This window comes from Tamandua tetradactyla, chromosome 15, assembly GCF_023851605.1.
Source record: "Tamandua tetradactyla isolate mTamTet1 chromosome 15, mTamTet1.pri, whole genome shotgun sequence".
NCBI classification, from domain to species: Eukaryota; Metazoa; Chordata; class Mammalia; order Pilosa; family Myrmecophagidae; genus Tamandua; species Tamandua tetradactyla.
The window spans coordinates 48,173,034-48,191,117 of record NC_135341.1 but is presented as its reverse complement, the minus strand read 5'-3'; the positions used below and the strand labels follow the sequence as shown (position 1 = coordinate 48,191,117).

Below are 18,084 nucleotides of genomic sequence, written 5' to 3'. Positions count from 1 at the left end.
CCTATTGCTTTTGTTGTCCCCACTGCTTGTGAGAGTATCAGGAATTCTCCACATGTGGAAGTTGAATTTTCCCCCTTTCCCACAATTTCCCCAAAGGAACTTTGCAAATACTTTTTTATTCACTGTTCAAATCACTCTGGGATTTACCGGAGCATCACTCTGGACAAACTTACAAAATCTCATGGCCTACTCAATGCTCCACGTACTTAAGGTATTCAATTAAACTGTCCACATAAATTATATTAGGAAATGCACTAGTCAAAATATAAATCTTGTATCAAATAAACATTTTTTGCTTTCCACACATAAAAAGTTTTAAAATATGATTACCATATATTTTCAACATACTACAATATTGACATTCCTTTGTTCTTCCTCATGCAAAAACATTTTTTAATTTGTCCATTTAGTCACTATCATTGTACACTCTAGGCATTCCTAGATTATACCATCTCAGTCTTTATCATCTATCTTTCCTTCTGATTTTATTTGTGCCCCCAGCCCCCCTTCCTCTATCATTCTCACATTCAGCTTCATTCAGTGTACTATCATATTCTATTACAGTTAGGTAGTACTGTGCTACCCATTTCTAAATTTTTACAATCCATCCAGTTGCACAATCTGTATCTCTTCAGCTCCAATTACCCAACATCTACCCTATTCCTATCTCCTGAAGGTCTCTGTTCTTTACTGAAATTCTCCGAGTTCATTCACTGATGTTAGCTTATATCAATGAGACCATACAATACTTGTCCTTTTGTTTCTGGTTAATCTCACTCAGCATAATGTCCTCAAGGTCCATCCATGTTGTTACATACTTCATAACTGTATTCTGTCTTACAGCTGCATAATATTCCATTGTATGTATATAACACAGTTTGTTTAGCCATTCATCTGTTTGTGGACATTATAGCCATTTTCATCTCTTGGCAGTTATAAATAATGCTGCTATATACACCGGTGTACAAAGGTCTGTTTGTGTCCTTGCCCTCATGTCCTCTGAGTAAATACCTAACAATGGTATTGCCAGATCATATGGCAATTCTATACTAAGCTTCCTGAGAAACCCCCAAACTTCCTTCCAAAGCATATGTACCATTTTACATTCCCACCAACAGTGGATAGTATGCCTCTTTCTTCACACCCTCTCCAGCACTTGTTGTTTTCTGTTTTATTGATAATGGCCATTCTGGTGGATGTGAGATGATATCTCATTGTGGCTTTGATTTGCATTTCCCTAATAGTCAGGGAAGTTGAGCATCTTTTCATGTGCCTTTTGGCCATTTGTATTTCCTCTTCTGAGAAGTGTTCATGTCTTTTGCCCATTTTATAACTGGGTTATTTGTCTTTTAGTTGTTGAGTTGAACAATCTCTTTATATATTCTGGATACTAAACCTTTATCTAATATATCATTTCCAAATATTGTCTCCTATTGTGTAGGCTGTCTTTTTATTTTCTTGACAAAGTTCTTTGATGCACAAAAATGTTTAATTTGAGGAGTTTCCATTTATTTATTTATTTTTCAATGCTTGTACTTCGGGTGTAAGATCTAGGAAACTGCCTCCAATCATAAGATTTACAAGATATTTCCCCACATTTTCTTCTAAAAGTTTTATGGTCTTGGATGTAATGTTTAGAACTTTGATCCATTTTTGAATTCATTTTTGTATACGGTATGAGATGTGGATTCTCTTTCATTCTTTTGCATGTGGATATCCAGTTCTCTAGGCACCATTTATTGAAGAGACTATTCTGTCCCAGGTGAGTTGGCTTGACTGTCTTATCAAAAATCAATTGTTCACAGATGAGATGGTCTATATCTGAACACTCTATTTGATTCCATTGGTCAGGGTACCTAACTTTATGCCAGTACCATGCTGTTTTGACCACTGCAGTTTCATAATATGCCTTAAAGTCAGGTAGTGTGAGACTTCTGATTTGATTTTTCTTTCTCAGGATACTTTTAGCTATTCGGAGCACCCTGCCCTTCCAGATAAACTTGGTTATTGGTTTTTCTATTTCTGAAGAGTAAGTTGTTGGGATTTTAACTAGTATTGCATTGAATCTATAAATCAATTTAGGTAGGATTGACATCCTAATTATGTTTAGTATTCCAATTCATGAACATGGTATGTCCTTTCATTTATTTAGGTTTTCTGTGATTTATTTTAGCAATTTCTTGTCATTTCCTTTGTATAGGTCTTTTGTATCCTTAGTTAAATTTATTCCTAAATATTTTATTCTTTTGGTTGCAATTATAAATGGAATTTTTTTTCTTGATTTCCTCCTTAGAGTGTTCATTACTAGTGTGTAGAAACACTACATATTTTTGCGTGTTGATTTTGTAACCTCCCACTTTGCTGTACTCATTTATTAGCTCTAGTAGTTTGGCTATGGATTTTTCAGGGTTTTCAACATATGGTATCATATCATCTGTAAACAGTGGGAGTTTTACTTCTTCCTTTCCAATTTTGATGCCTTGTATTTCTTTTTCTTGTCTAATTGCTCTGGCTAGAACTTCCAACACAATGTTGAATAACAATGGTGATAGTAGACATACCTGTCTTGTTCCTGATCTTAGCAGGAAAGTTTTCAGGTTTTCCCATTGAGGATAATGTTAGCTGTGAGCTTTTCATGTATTCCCTTTATCATGTTGAGGAAGTTCCCTTCTATTTCTATATTTTGAAGTGTTTTCAACAAGAAAGGATGTTGAATTTTGTCAAATGCATTTTCTGCATCAATCGAGATGATCATGTGGTTTTTCTGCTTTGATTTGTTGATATGGTTTATTATATCAATTGATTTTCTTTTGTTCAACCATCCTTGCATACCTGGGATGAATCTTACTTGGTCACAATGTATAATTCTTTTAATGGCCTGCTGGATTTGATTTGCAATAATTTTGTTGAGGATTTTTGCATCTGTATTCATTAGAGAGATTGGGCTGTAATTTTCTTTTCTTCTAATATCTTTGTATGGCTTTGGTATGAGAGTGATGTTGGTTTCATAGAATGAGCTAGGTAGCCTTCCCTTCTTTTCAATTTTTTTTGAAGAATTTTAGCAGGATTGGTGCTAATTCTTTCCGGAATGTTTGGTAGAATTCACATGTGAAGGCATCTGGTCCTGGAATTTTCTTTTTGGGAGCTTCCTAATGACTGATTCAATTTCTTCACTTGTGATTGGTTTGTTGAGGATGTCTATTTCTTCTCAAGTCAATGTTATTTGTTTGAGCCTCTCTAGGAAGCTGTCCATTTCATCTACATTGTTGAGTTTATTAGCATAAAGTTGTTCATTGTATCCTCTCATTACTTCCTTTACTTCTGTGGGGTCAGTGGTTATGTCTCCTCTTCCATTTCTGATTTTATTTATTTGCATCCCCTCTCTTCTTCTTTTTGTCAACCTCACTAATGGTCCATCAATCTTATTGATTTTCGCATAGAAACAAATTCTGCCTTTGTTGACCTTCTTGATTGTTCTCATGTTCCCAATTTCATTTATTTCTGCTCTAATCTTCATTATTTCTTTCCTTTTCCTTGCTTTGGGGTTAGTTTGCTGTTCTTTCTCTAGTTCTTCCAAGTAGACAGTTTATTCCTCCATTTTTGTCCCTTTTTCTGATATAGGCATTTAGGGCAATAAATTTCCCTCTTACTGTTGCCTTTGCTGCATCCCATAAATTTTGATATGTTGTATTTTCATTTTCATTTGCTTTGAGATATTTACTAATTTCTCTTGTAATTTCTTCCTTGACCCATTGGTTGTTTAAGAGTATGTTGTTGAGCCTCCACATATTTGTGAATTTTCTGGCCCTCTGCCTATTACTGATTTCCAACTTCATTCCTTTATGATCTGAGAAAGTGTTTTGTATGATTTCAATCTTTTAAAATTTATTGAGATTTGCTTTGTGACCCACCATATGATTTCCCACCATATGGTCTATCCTTGAGAATGATCTATGAGCACTTGAGAAAAAGGTGTATCCTGCTATAATGGGGTGTAATGCTCTATAAATGTCTGTAAAGTCTAGCTCATTTATTGTATTATTCAAATTCTCTGTTTCTTTATTGCTCCTTTGTGTAGATGTTCTGCCCATTGGTGAGAGTGGTGAATTGAAGTCTCCAACTATTATGGTAGATGTGCCTATTTCTCTTTTCAGTGTTTGCCTCACGCAATTTGGAGCGTTCTGGCTCAGTTCATGTGCTGGTTTGAAAGGATGTATGTTCCCTAAGAAAGCCATATTTTAATCAAAATCCCATTTGTAAAGGCAGAATAATCCCTATTCAATATTGTATGTTTGAATCTGTAATTAGATCATCTCTCTGGAGATGTAATCCAATCAAGAGTGGTTGTTAACCTGGATTAGGTGACGACATGTCACCAACCATTTGGGTGGGTCTTGATTAGTTTCTGGAGTCCTATAAAAGAGGAAACATTTTGGAGAATGAAAGAGATTCAAAGAGAGCAGAGCAGAATGACATAGCCACAAGAAGCAGAGTCCACCAGAGAATTTTGGAGATGAAGTAGGAAAACACCTCCTGTGGAGGTTCATGAAACAGAAGCCAGGAGAGAAAGCTAGCAGATGATGCCATGCTCGCCATGTGCCCTTTCAGCTGAGAAACTCTGACTGTGTTCTCCATGTGCCTTCTCACTTGTGAGAGAAACCCTGAACCTCATTGGCCTTCTTGACCAAGTTATCTTTCCCTGGATGGATCCTGGATGGACATTTCAATAGACTTGTTTTAATTGGGACATTTTCTCAGCCTTAGAACTGTAAACTAGCAACTTATTAAATTCCCCTTTTTTTTTTTTTTCATTTTTTTTTCTTTTTTTTTTATTAATTAAAGAAAAAAAAGAAATTAACACAACATTTAGAATTCATTCCATTCTACATATGCAATCAGTAATTCTTAACATCATCACATAGATGCATGATCATCATTTCTTAGTACATTTGCATCGATTTTGGAAAAGAACTAGCAAAACAGAAAAAGATAAAGAATGTTAATATAGAGAAAAAAATAAAAATAATAATAGTAAAAAAAAAGACACAAACAAACAAACAGACAAACAACAAAAAAAAAACCTATAGCTCAGATGCAGCTTCATTCAGTGTTTTAACATGATTACTTTACAATTAGGTATTGTTGTGCTGTCCATTTTTGAGTTTTTGTATCTAGTCCTGTTGCACAGTCTGTATCCCTTCAGCTCCAATTACCCATTATCTTACCCTATTTCTAATTCCTGCTGGTCTCTGTTACCAATGACATATTTCAAGTTTATTCTCGAATGTCGGTTCCATTGTTTCGTTTTTATATTTTGTTTTCTGAGCCAACTGGAATACTATTTGTTTCTCCCATTTCCTGGATCCCATGTCACACAGTTTCTTGTTTTACTTTACTCTTGCATTTTGTTGGAGTATTTCCTTTAGTGCTTTCCAAGAAAGGGTGCATGAAGGAAATATCTTTGCTTGGTTAAAAATGTCTGTATTTTACCCTTGCCCTTGATTATCACATCTGGCTGATTATAGATTTCTTAGTTGAAAAATTTTTCTTCTTATAATTTTGAAGGCATGGTTCTACTGTTTTCAGTTTCTTTTACTTTTATTCCTTCTCTTTTTCTTTCTTGCCTTAAGGGTAGCTCAAAACCAAAATCAAACTGCACCAGAAAATCCTGCTACCCCCACTTTAAAAACATATCTTGACTCATAAAATTCCATACTAATCCAATCCCTCCCTTTGGTCCAAGTTACCATCATCCTTCACCTGAACTTCTTAATTGGTCCTCCTGCTTTTTATTTTTTTAAATAAAAGTTCTCAAACAAACCATGTGTGGCTTTATACTTTTTACTGCAGTCATGTTTTCATAAATAATATATAGGGTTGATTTCTTTGCCTGACCTTTTTTTATTTTATTACCCTTTTTGTAAGATTTAAGGAATTTCATTTATACTCTGGATGTTACGTATCCTAATTTTACTGCTGAAGAGAAGGGGCTCAATTTCTTTCTTCAACAGTTTTTTCATGAAAATAAAAATGATAAAGTTTTACAAAATCTAATCAGGATAGAAATACCTGATGAGAAAAATAATACTCCTATTTCTGATATTGTCAATAGTGTGTCACACTTCTCATATACATATTAATATTTATTAAAAATTTTGGTTATTATATATAATTTGCTTCTTTCACTTAGCAATCCTTGACGTTCTGCCATTTTAGTACCTCAATCCTTTTAAATCCCGTAGAATATTATATTCTACAGATATACTGGTTATATATTTCTTTACTGATCAACATTTGGCTGTTTCCAAACTGTTATTTAAAAAAAGAAGTCTTTAACAAATACTCTTGGTCCTTTTTTTTGGTTCAGGATTAATTTATAGAAATGTAAGCTCTGAGTTCCAAGGATATGAACATTTTGGAATTGTAATCAATATTGCTAATATACACTCCTAAAATGGCTGTGCCAATTTATAATGCTGAAAATGTTATTTCCTTGGATATCATAATATTCTAAACCTTTGCTAACATGATGTGTAAAAAATATTGTTTCATTTTTTAATGTTGTGAAGCTTGTATTCTAATTAACTTTGGTTTCTAGCAATATCCATTCTCCATTTACTACATCTTCGAGTTTAGTTTTACCTGTTATGCTGATTATTTGATTGAGCTTTCTGTAAAGAACAGCCTATTCATTTCTATCATGTAACAACTCTTTTAACCTCACTCATGATGAGACAGAATTTTTAAAGGTCTCAAATTCTTTCTTTCTTTTTTTTGTATGATGTATGGTGGGGGTCACATTCATTCTTTTTCCATGTGACTATCCTGTTATTGCAGCACCATCTGTTGAATTTTTGGGGGGGAAAGGGCATGGGCTGAGAATTGAGCACAGGTTCCCTGCATGGCAGGCGAGAATTATACCACTGAACTACCCTAGCAGCCTCTCTTTTCTCCTCTTTTAACCCTTAAAAAATTAGTCTCCTACTTATCTCTACCTTCCCTACTGAATATAGTGGAGCTCTCAATTCACTAATTTCCTATTTGGGTGGACATAATTTTTTTTACAGAAGAATGATAGAACCAGAACAATTTACAGTCGCTATTTTGATTCAATTTTGTTTTAAAATACGAGTTGTAGTTCTTCTGTTTATAACCCCTTCCTGCCCTTTAGACTAATCTGGCTAGCTCCTATCTCTTTGGGTCCTGGTTTCCACTCATGGTACCAGGGACTCTCCAGCTTTGGGCTGTCTTCACAGATATGCTACCCAAGGAAGGGGCTGGGGACCTAACCCTGACCCTGGAGGGATGGGCATTAAAACAGTTGTAGCAAGAAATATTTCACAAATGCTAAAATCACCCTGCTTAGAAACAATCATCTATAGATTTAAAGTTAACAAAAATCTTTTTTTCTAATGTAAAAATACCTGATTTTTTTTGGGGGGGGGGGAGGAAACAAATTGAATTAACCCAGGAAACATCTTCACATTAATCATTCTTTTCATAAACTTCAAATTTGTACTTAATGCCTTTTTCCTCCTGGACATCAGAAAGAATACCTGGGTATTCTGGAAGAAGTTTATATTTCTCTACATCAATTTCTGGAAAAAATGTGTCACTTTCAAATTCCTGCATGATCCTTGTCACAAACAGTCTAAGATGGCCTGGCTGATTCATGGCTTCTTGATAAACAGAACTGCCTCCCACTATCCAAACCATGTCTACTTTATTTGCTAATTCTGGTTGCTCAATAAGTTTTAAGGCATCATCCAAACTTTTGGAAAGAAAATGTGCTCCTTGAGGGGGTTCCTTGAGTTCTCTACTGAGAACTAAGTTAATTCTGTCCTTTAAAGGCCGATTCTTCTCAGGGATGGAGAACCAGGTCTTTCTACCCATAATCACCAAATTCTGTTTACCTTCTACTGAGGAGGTTGTGGTCATTCTCTGGAAATACTTGAACTCATTCCTGAGTGGAGGCCAGGGCAGGTCTCCATTCTTGCCGATGCCCATGTTCTGGGACACAGCGACGATGCAGTTCAGCGGACGAACCATGACGACAGCCGCAGCAGATACCGCCGAGCGCGCTCGCCTGACTCTAAATTCCCCTTTTTAAAAGCCATTCTTTTTCTGGTATTTTGCATTTCAGCAGCTAGCAAACTAGAACAGTGCATAAATATTTATGATTGTTAAGCTTTTTTTTTTTACATGGGCAGGCACTGGGAATTGAACTGGGGTCCTCTGGCATGGCAGTCAAGCATTCTTGCCGCTGAGCCACTGTGGCCTGCCCTTGTTAAGTTTTTTGTTGAATTGTTCCTTTTATTAATATATAGTGTCCTTCTTTGTCTCTTTTGTTTCACATTTGAAGTCTAATTCGTTGGATATTAGTATAGCTGCTCTTGGTCTTTTCTGATTGTTGTTTTCATGAAATATCTTTTCCCAACCTTTCACTTTCAACCTATGTTTATCCTTGGGTCTAAGACGTATCTCCTGTAGACAGCATATAGATGGGTCCCATTTTCTAATCCATTCTGCCAGTCTTTGTCTTTTGATTGGGGGAGTTTAATTCATTAACATTTAGTGTTATTACTTTATGGGCAGTACTTTCTTCTAACATTTTGCCTTTTGGATTTTATATATCATATCTAATTTCTCTTCTTTTCACCTTTAATGATAGTCTTCATTTCTATGCTCTTCACACCTCTTTCTCCTGTCTTCCTATCTGTCTCTAGTGCTCTTTTAAATATTTCTTGCAGAGCTAGTCTCTTGGTCACAAATTCTCTCAGCGAATTTTTTTGTCTGAAAATGTTTTAAGTTCTCCCTCATTTTTGAAGGACAGTTTTGCTGGATATAGAACTCTTGGTAGGCAGTTTTTCTCTTTTAGTATCTTAAATATATCATACCACTGTCTTCTCACCTCCATGGCTTCTGCTGAGAAATCTGCACATAGTCTTATTGGGCTTCCCTTGTATGTGATGGCTCTTTTCTCTTGCTGCTTTCAAGATTCTCTTTCTCTTTGACGTCTGACATTCTGATTACTAAGTGTCTTGGAGTATGTCTATTTGGATCTATTCTGTTTGTGGTATGCTGTAATTCTTGGATCTGTGATTTTAAGTCTTTCACAAGAGTTGGAAATTTTTTAGTGATAATTTTCTCCATTAGTTTTTCTCCTCCTTTTCCCTCCTCTTCTCCTTCTGGGACACCCACAACATGTATACTCATGCGCTTCATGTTGTCATTCAATTCCCTGAGTCTCTGCTCATATTTTTCCATTTTTTCCCCTATATTTTCTTTTGCTTATCAGATTTCAGATGTCACACCCCCCACTTCACTACTCTTATCTTCTGCCTCTTGAAATCTAACATTGTAGGTTTCCATTGTTTTTTTTTCATCTCTTCTACTGTGCCTTTCACTCCCATAAGTTCTGTGATTTGTTTTTTTAGACTTACCATTTCTTCTCTTTGTTCATTCCTTGCCTTCTTTATATTCTCCCTCAATTCATTGATTTCATTTTTGGTGAGGTTTTCTATGTCTGTTTGAACATTCTGAATCAATTTCTTCAACTCCTGCATCTTATTTGAATTGTTGGTTTGTTCTTTTGACTGGGCCATATCTTCAATTTTCTTAGTATAATCTTTTATTTTTTGCTGGTGTCTAGGCATTTAATTTCCTTAATTAGTTTATTCTGGAGATTGTTTTCACTTTTTTTTACCTAGGATTTTCCTGCTGGATGACTTTGTTGTCTATCTGTTCTTTGACATTCAGTTCAGATTATTCTAGACCTCTAGCTTAGGTTTTGTTTAACAGATCAGAGTTTTTCAGTTCTTGTTTTCTTGTTTCTTGTTCTGCTGTATGATGCCTTTTTTTTTCTCCTTAGGAAGGTCTACTTAGGTATTATAGATCCAGTCAGATTTCCTCAGACCAAACTGGCCTCCTTTCATGAGTCACCTGTGTCAGTTTTCCCTGAGGGTGAGACCCAGCAGGTTGAAAGACTTTCTATGAAGCCTCTGGACTCTGTGTTTTTCCAATCCTGCCTGGTATGTGGTTCTTGTCTGCCTGCGGGTCCCACCAGCATAAGGTGACATGGTACCTTTAACTTCAGCAGATTCTCCCTGCTGGGGCATGGTTGAGACAGAGGAGAAGTTGTAGGCTTGCTTTAATCACTTCAATTTTCCAGACCCTGGGGTCTGAATTCCTTGAGGGAGGGATTCCACCTGAGCTACGCCCCACCTCTCTCCTGGAGAAGGCACAGCCTACAGACAAACTCTTAAACAAGCTTAGTTCTGCCCATGCCTTTAGCAGTTGGAGCCTGAGAAGCCCTGCAGCTGTATCCAAAGAGCAGTCAAGCCATAGAAACACAGCCACAAAAAAAGAAAAGAAAAAGAAATCCTTTTCAGAGCAGGACCCCCATTCCTTGGATTTGCCAATCAAGAGCCTAAGTTGGTACATTGCTCTATGTATCTCCAGGTCCTATGTGCCCCCTCCTTTTCTTCAGGGCCCAAACCCTTTCAAGTATTTTGTGCTATCTGATCAAAAAAACTTTTTTTTTCCATTATCACAGACCCCCTCTGTGCCAAGGCAAAAATCAGCAACCTCAGGTTTTACTTGCAGTTCAGCTGAGCTGGGGGCCTATTTTTAGTAGTCAAAATGTGTCTCTTCTGAATCCTCCCTAAAAGCCTTCCAGTGATTAGATTAAACATCACACATTGCAGAAGGCACTCCCCTAACTGATTACAAATGCAATCAGCTGTGGATGTAGTCTACCTAATCATGATTTAAGTCTGTGAAACATTCCCATAGCAACAGACAGGCCAGAACTTGCCCAAACAGACAATCGGGCACCACCACCTGGCCAAGTTGACACATGAACCTGACCATGACAAGGGGGTAATTATCTGTTCAAAAGGAATATTATTTTATAAAACAAAGAAAATCTTGGTTGTACAAATGATAGAGGAAGTCATGAACTCCACAGGATACTATGTTATTCACTAATTTGCCATAGATTTCTAACACTGAGCACATCCTTTGTGTTCTATGCTGGTTTGAAGCTATGTACCCTAAAAAGCCAAGTTCTTTATCCTAGACCAATCTTATGGAAGCAGACCTATTGTTTAGGGTGGAAACTCTTAATTAGGCTGTTTCCATGGATATGTGACACACCCAATTGTGGGTGCAACCTTCTGATAAGATGGAAATGTGGGTCCACCCATTCAAAGTGGGTCTTGATTAGTATACTGGAGTCCTTTTGAAGAACAAACATTTTAGAGGAGCTTAGATGCAGACATTTAGAGATGCTTGGAGTGTGACAGAGAGAATGGACACATAGACATGGATGTTTGAAGATGCACAGTCCAGCAGATATCACCATGAGCCTTCCCAAAAGATGCTAAGTGAGAACCCACCATTTTGCCCTGGAGAAGCTAAGTGAAGATCCACAGATGCTTAGAGAGGAAGCCATTGGAATCAGAAGCTAGAAGCAAAGGAACTGGGAACAAGGATGAACAAGGACTCTCTTTGGCATCAAGGTATCCTTATCTGGACACCTCAGTCTGGACATTTTTAAGGCCTTAGACCTGTAAATTTGTAAATTCATAAATCCCCTTTATAAAACTAGATTTCACAAATTCAATATTTGTCAGGGTTATCACTGAGCAGGCAACATCAAAATTACAATCCATTTCTGCCATGTACCAGCATATTGTGTAGAACAAAATGCCTTGCACATCTTGGCTGCTCAACACATTTTTCTAAAAACTGCAGATCATGTTCCTCCCCTGCTTAAATCCCTCCAATAGCTTTCCATCAGTCTGAAAGACCCTACTGGTTGTGGCCTCTGCACACTCCTCCCTTTTTGCTCTCTATGCTCCGAGGCTGAACCCTAAGTTCCTGTATCTTCAGTATCTAATGTTATGCCTAGCATTTAATAAGTGCTTTAAAAAAATAATTTTAAAAACTTTGTTGAATATAAATAAATGAATGAATGAGTCTGTAATAAAATGCAGTCCAGATAATTCACCTATAAGTTATCACTGTCAGTTCTGCTTAAGAAGCATTCTGCCGTCAGTTTCTACTCCTTAATTCATATTTCCTTACTGATTAAAAAATTTTTTAAAAGCCATTTGTCAAGACGAGAGCTTTCCTAAGTATTATTTATATATTAACACTATTCAGTAGAAATATGTGAGCTGCATGTTATTTTAAATATTGTAGTAGTCACATTGGAAAAGTAAAAAGATTAATTTTAGTAATATATTTGAACTTAACATATTAAAAAACCCTTTTAACATGATGTCAACATTTTTTTACACTCTTTGTTCAGTTTATTTTTTATAATTACAGCACATCTCAATTTGAACTAGTCATATTTCAAGGACTCAATGGCCACGTGTAGCTAGTGGATACCATATGGGACTGCGTAGTTCTATAGGATTCACTTTCACAGCAAAGTGCCTGACCACTCTCTGCTCCTATAATTAGTGTCAGGAAGACCTCCTCAAGCAAAATTCTCATCCAGAAGGGTCTAAATGTCCCAGCTTGAGATGATTTAGACTAGATACCAGAGTGAGCCCTAACTCCTTCAGTTTGGAATTACGAAAGTTGTCTCTGGGAACAATATTAGCGGGTGTGTCCTCTTCGCCTTCCCGTATCAGTTTTTTATTTCCTTTACTTAAATAGATATTTTGCTTCTCTTGAAGATGAAGACCGCCTCCTTTGCAACGGCTTCTATATCTCCTCCCTCAAGGTCAGTTTTTTAGATACTTCACGACAAGCCGGTCGGTCCACTTGACTGCCTAGGAAAGTTTGCAGGGGGAGCGTCCAACCGCGCAAATCTAGTCTTATTCTTTCAGAGCTCTCCTAGACCTGCCGGGGTCTCTGGAGTAAGCAGCATCAGAGAGTGGCAAAAGCCAAGGTTTGGGGCCACAGAGAGCCTGATTCGAATTGCTCCCTCGGCTCAGAAAGGTGATTCTCCTTCCACCAACCGTATATTCGTACAACGAATTCGTTCTTAAACGCATCTAATACACTACAGGGCTACCAACTTCAGAAAAGAACCGCACCCACAGAAGACCCCACCTCCCTGCCCTCAGCCCTCCACCTGCCTTTGGAGAAAGGAAAGGGGCGGAACATCCGCCTGAACCGGTCAACTTTCGGAAGTGACGTAGGAGTGTCAACATGCAAGATGGCGGCCCATCACCGGCAGAACACGGCAGGGCGGAGGAAAGTGCAGGTATGGGAGCTCAGCTCCTCGACCTCCCAGACGTGGTTGGCAGTCCCGGGGTCACCTCCTGCGAGCATATACCATGGGCCACGGCTGATAAGTGTAGCGGTTTCGGGCGAGTGGAACGGGGCGCGGCCGGAGGCGAGGGGTGGGGCTGCGGCGCTAACGGCTTGAGGAAGGGGCGGGGGTCGACCAGCTTGGACCGTCTAGTCCAGTCCTGGAACCCTCGGGTTATGGGGTTCAATCCCTGCAATTACCGGTCGTCCGCTGTCCGGTAGGCCTGGGTCTGCGGAGTCGAGATGGGCTTGCTCCCCGCCCACCTGTCTCCCCTCCCCCTGCCTTTCCCCGAAGCACTTTGCCCTATCCAACTCGGATCAGAGGCCTCTGGACATTTCCTGGCCGGCAGGCGGCGGAGGAGTGAGAGGGCCTGAGCGGGGGCGTGGCGGAGCGCGGGTGGCCCTGCGGGCTTTCTGAGGAGTCCACACGTGGGAACCTCTATTCCCCCTCCCCCCACCACCCTCCGGCCTCCTCTCAAGTGGGAGCTTTCCACCGGTTGAAGAGGAAATGGCATGGAAATGTGCTGGAGTTACTGGGAAAATTACAATTTTACTTGTTTTGGAATTTAGTTATTTCTTCATTTTCACTGTGTATCCTGGAATCTTTTTTTTCTTTCTATTTCTGTAGTTCATTATCCAAGCATTAAGAGTTGTCTAACCTTTCTGTGCTTTATGCTCTCATGACTTTAGTTTTGTGTACATTTAAAAGTTGTGCTCTATTATTTTAAGCGACACAGAGATTAAAAGCCCTATTACAGGTATTTACCTGCAAGTATATTTTATGTAGTAGTGACGGCATAGTTCATTATTTCACTGAACGTTTATTGACCTTACACTTTGGGCCCCAACATGTGCAGAGGTTCTAGAGGGGACAGGAATAAGTAAAACACCCAGGCTTGCTTGATAAAAACACATTCTGCAGGTTGCAATCAGTGAGTGTTTAATTGATAGTCAAGATACGGGTTCTTTCAGTAAAATAAGTTCAGGAAAAGGTTGGAGGCCATAAAGTCTCTGGGGCAGTTCACATCTTTGTTTCATTTTGTTTTGCTTTTGTCTCACTGATCAGTACAGTGTCCTGAGCACTCATTAGATGTTTGTTGAGTTGAGTGGAACTAATAAGAATCTAAAGTAGTTTAACCTATTAGGTGATTTTTAAATGCATTAGTGATAATATTTAAGTAACATCAGAATCCAAACCAGGTGCTGAGGGTGTCTCCTCTTGAGTGGAATGTAACTCAAATTGTAACTTAACTAATTCTAACTGGACTGCCTGAAATAATTATATGTAACTGGCTCCCAGTGGGTCACAATAATTAAGTATTTAGGCAGCACTAATGGATACCTTTGAGGACTTTAGGAGCTGATGGTATTATTCTAGAGACTGAAATGGGGATAATCAGCTCTTGAAAGATAGTTGTAGGGCGAGCAATCGTGGCTCTGTGGCAGAATTCTCGCCTGCCATGCTGGAGACCCGGGTTCCATTCCAGGTACCTGCCCATGCAAAAAAATAGAAAGACAATTGTTAAAGTACACAAAGTACACAAGGAAGGTGTGAATTAGTTGAGTATGTGTGGAGAAACAGTTCGTTGTAATAAGCTGAATGTGAGCCAGCATATGTAGAATGAGGAAGGTGATAGCTCTACTCTTTACTGGTCAGAGTACAACACTAGAATTTCTGGCTCAAAATTTAACACCTTTTTTCTCAATATAGCAACCAGGTTGATGAAATGACTTGAGACTATTTTCTGTGAAAAATTAAGGTTAGTTTTCACTAGAGAATATTTAGGGAGCTTTGTTATCTGCATTCAGAACTTGTCGCCAATATAGGGAGAAAAGCCACAGAGATTGATTTTCTCTTGACATGAGACATAAATTTTGTTTGTTTATGGAAGTGTTTTATAAACTAGTATGTGTTCATTGGGAAAAAAATACAAATAATACAAAAAAGTGTAAATGAAAATTGTCCTCCACACTTCAAAGAAAGCTACTGTGAGCAATGTGGTAAATAATCCTAGACCAGCATTTCTCAACCTGCATGCTGTTGACATCTTGGGCTGATCATTCTTTGTTGTGGGTGGCTCTCCTGTGTGTTGTAGGATGTTAATCATCATCCTTGACCTTGACCTACCAGATGCTAGTAGCAGTTCTCAGTTGTGACAACGCAAAATTTCTCTAAACATTTAAGGGGTAAGTGGGGGTGTACAAATTGCCCCTAGTTGAGAACCACTGAATATATGTACCTGATTTCTGTTCTTTGTTTTATTATAAGTGGAGCCATAGTATACATTGTTCTGTGACTTGCTATTTATCAATATTTTAAATGTACAGTCCATCTCCCATCAGTTCCTTTTCTAAAACTTTGCTCTACAAAAATACGTATATACCCATACGTCATCATCTTTTTGGGAAGGGGGGTTTATTGTAGGAATGTTGTCATTGTGAAAAACTGAACAAATCTAAATGTCCATCAGTAGGGAATTGGCAGACAAGTTATTGTATGTCCATATGGTGGATTAATTCGCAGTGTTAACAAGATAAGCTAGATTTGTGTGCAAGGAAAAGGAAAGATATCCAGAAGTCTAAAAAGCACATCAATTTAGCATGGCTCCATTTCTCCAAAGGAAATAATGTATTTTAAAAGCCTGGAAGAATATTAATGGTGATTATCTCTGGCAGTATTGGATTATGTGATTATGGGTAGGGCAGAATATAAGATACTTTTTAACTTTAAAATATATGCACCTTTATATTTTTGAACTTTTTACAGCATATTATATGCTTTTTATAAATAAACAATCTTTCCTGCTTGAAAAAAGTCTGAGTACTTAGAAGTATAAATGTATTTTGTCTCTTGGCTGTCAGTGTCTTGGACCTGGAAGCAGTAGCCCTAAGTTCCTTTGCCAACTTGTAAGCCGAAAAGAATCATTGAAACTTATAATAATTGCTAAATAATTAGACTACCAGGGAGAGGCATGCAAACATACTGCTTGTTCGCTACAAACATAATGACATATATATAAAGTATTAGTAATTGTCCTACCATCTAAATCTAAAGGGACTGAAAGTGAATATAAGGGTGAGGATAGATTAGTGACTGTCAGAAATATGATCAGTCAATTAAATATGCAAATTCAGCTATATGGTGCAGCGTCTTTCCTGGTAACATGAAAGCAAGCCTTTTTACTCTCTGGCAGTCCTTTATGGTTCTCTTAGTTTTATGATGAGTGTGTTGGTTGTTCTCTTTGTTCCATTACTCATTCTCCCATGGCCTTTTCTCTCACCTGGTTCAGAATTGTTGGAGAGAAGTTGAATAACAGTAACCAGTATACACAGGTTTAGAAACAACAACTATGCTCTAATACTTAGTGATGGTTCAAGAATATAACTCCTTGACCTTCTGTAAGGGTTATTTTAGTGGGAAATGATCCAAAATCTAACTCAATCAGGCCCACGTAATAAAGACATATATTACTTCATGTAAAGGAAAATTCAATAAGTAATGCTAGTTTCGTGCAAAGCTTGATCCGGCAGGCTCACTGCAATTCTCTACTCTAAGAAGTGACGTTAAGTCAGCTTTACCATTGGGGTGCATACAAGTTTTCTCTCCCAACTCCAGGCCTCTCTTCTATTGATGGCATGGTGGCTGTACCTATTCCAGACCTCATGTCCTCCCACCACAGCACCCAGGGTAATAGAGTCCCTTAAGTAGCACCTGCACAATTTCTCCTAGGATTTGTTCACCAAAAGATAATATCGGGAACAGAAGTGGGGAATGGAGAGGCAACTAACAAATGTCTACTACTACCAAACTCCTCTTCCTGCCAAATACCAAGTCATGCCAGACCTATTCAGAGCACATTATAGTCCTTACTTCCGATTCTGATTCCCAACTTGGGGATAGTTTTTAATCTTCAAGGCTTTTTAAAGTAATTAAAATAATGCCAAATCCTGCCTTCTCAATGAGAGAGCCTTACAAATTAGCCTTATGTCGAAGATGAGTTACTTTTTATATAGGATGGCTAATAAAAAATTCAGTGTTAATGCTACTTTTTCTCTAGAGGGGTTCAGCAAACTTTTTCTCCAGCGGTCCAGGGGCTAAATGTTTTAGCATACTTTTTCTCTAGAAGTCCAGATGGTAAATGTTTTAGCAAATTTTTTCTCTAGAGGTCCAGATGGCCTGTATTTTAAAAGGCTTTGTGGGCCATCTTGTCTCTGTTCTAACCACTCACCTCTGTCATGATAGCATGAAAAACAGCCATAGACAATACATAATGTATAATAAGTGAGCGGGTGTATGTATTTCTAAAACTGTTTACGAAAACAGACTTTGGGCTAGATTTGGCTGACGGGCCATTTTTTACCAACTCCTGGTTTTGGAGAAGGCAGGCTATACAGTGTCTTATTTTTATTTGCAATTCTGCCTTTTAGAATACTTAAAAAATCAATCCAGTTGAAAAAGAAATATGAACAGAAAGCCATTGTCTGCAGTATTAGAGAGGAAAATTCGGATTTGGAAATTATCAGTGTTTGACATATTTTTCTTTGACATGTACTAAATTAGCCTGATAGCTATAACAGTCCTTATACAAAAGAGTACTTACTGTATGATCCATTTATATGACATTCTAGGTAAGGCAGAACTAATCTGTGGTGAACAGAGATCAGTGTTTACCTCGAATTGGGGTGCGGAGATTGACTGGGAAGAGAAAAATGAGGGAACTTTCGGGGCTGGGGTGAGGCAGATGATAATGTCTTATATATCTTAGTAAGGGGTTGGGATGCTTGACAGAAATATCTGTGGTATGTTTAAGA

The 18,084-nt window shown here is 37.9% G+C and overlaps 1 protein-coding gene and 1 pseudogene across 2 annotated transcripts in view; one reads left to right on the top strand and one right to left on the bottom strand.

Moving 5' to 3' along the window:
• Nucleotides 1-4,883: 4,883 nt before the first annotated feature.
• LOC143657412 (dihydrofolate reductase pseudogene) lies at nt 4,884-8,085 on the bottom strand (annotated as a pseudogene).
• A 5,014-nt stretch (nt 8,086-13,099) lies between these two features.
• The window catches only part of WDR48 (WD repeat domain 48), a 65,527-nt gene continuing 60,542 nt past the window's right edge, over nt 13,100-18,084 (top strand). For both annotated transcript variants that reach the window (XM_077129762.1, XM_077129763.1), the window contains exon 1: nt 13,100-13,225. In XM_077129762.1, coding sequence (XP_076985877.1) covers nt 13,178-13,225 — 48 coding nt within the window. In that variant the 5' untranslated portion in view covers nt 13,100-13,177. The remainder of the gene's footprint in view (nt 13,226-18,084) is intronic.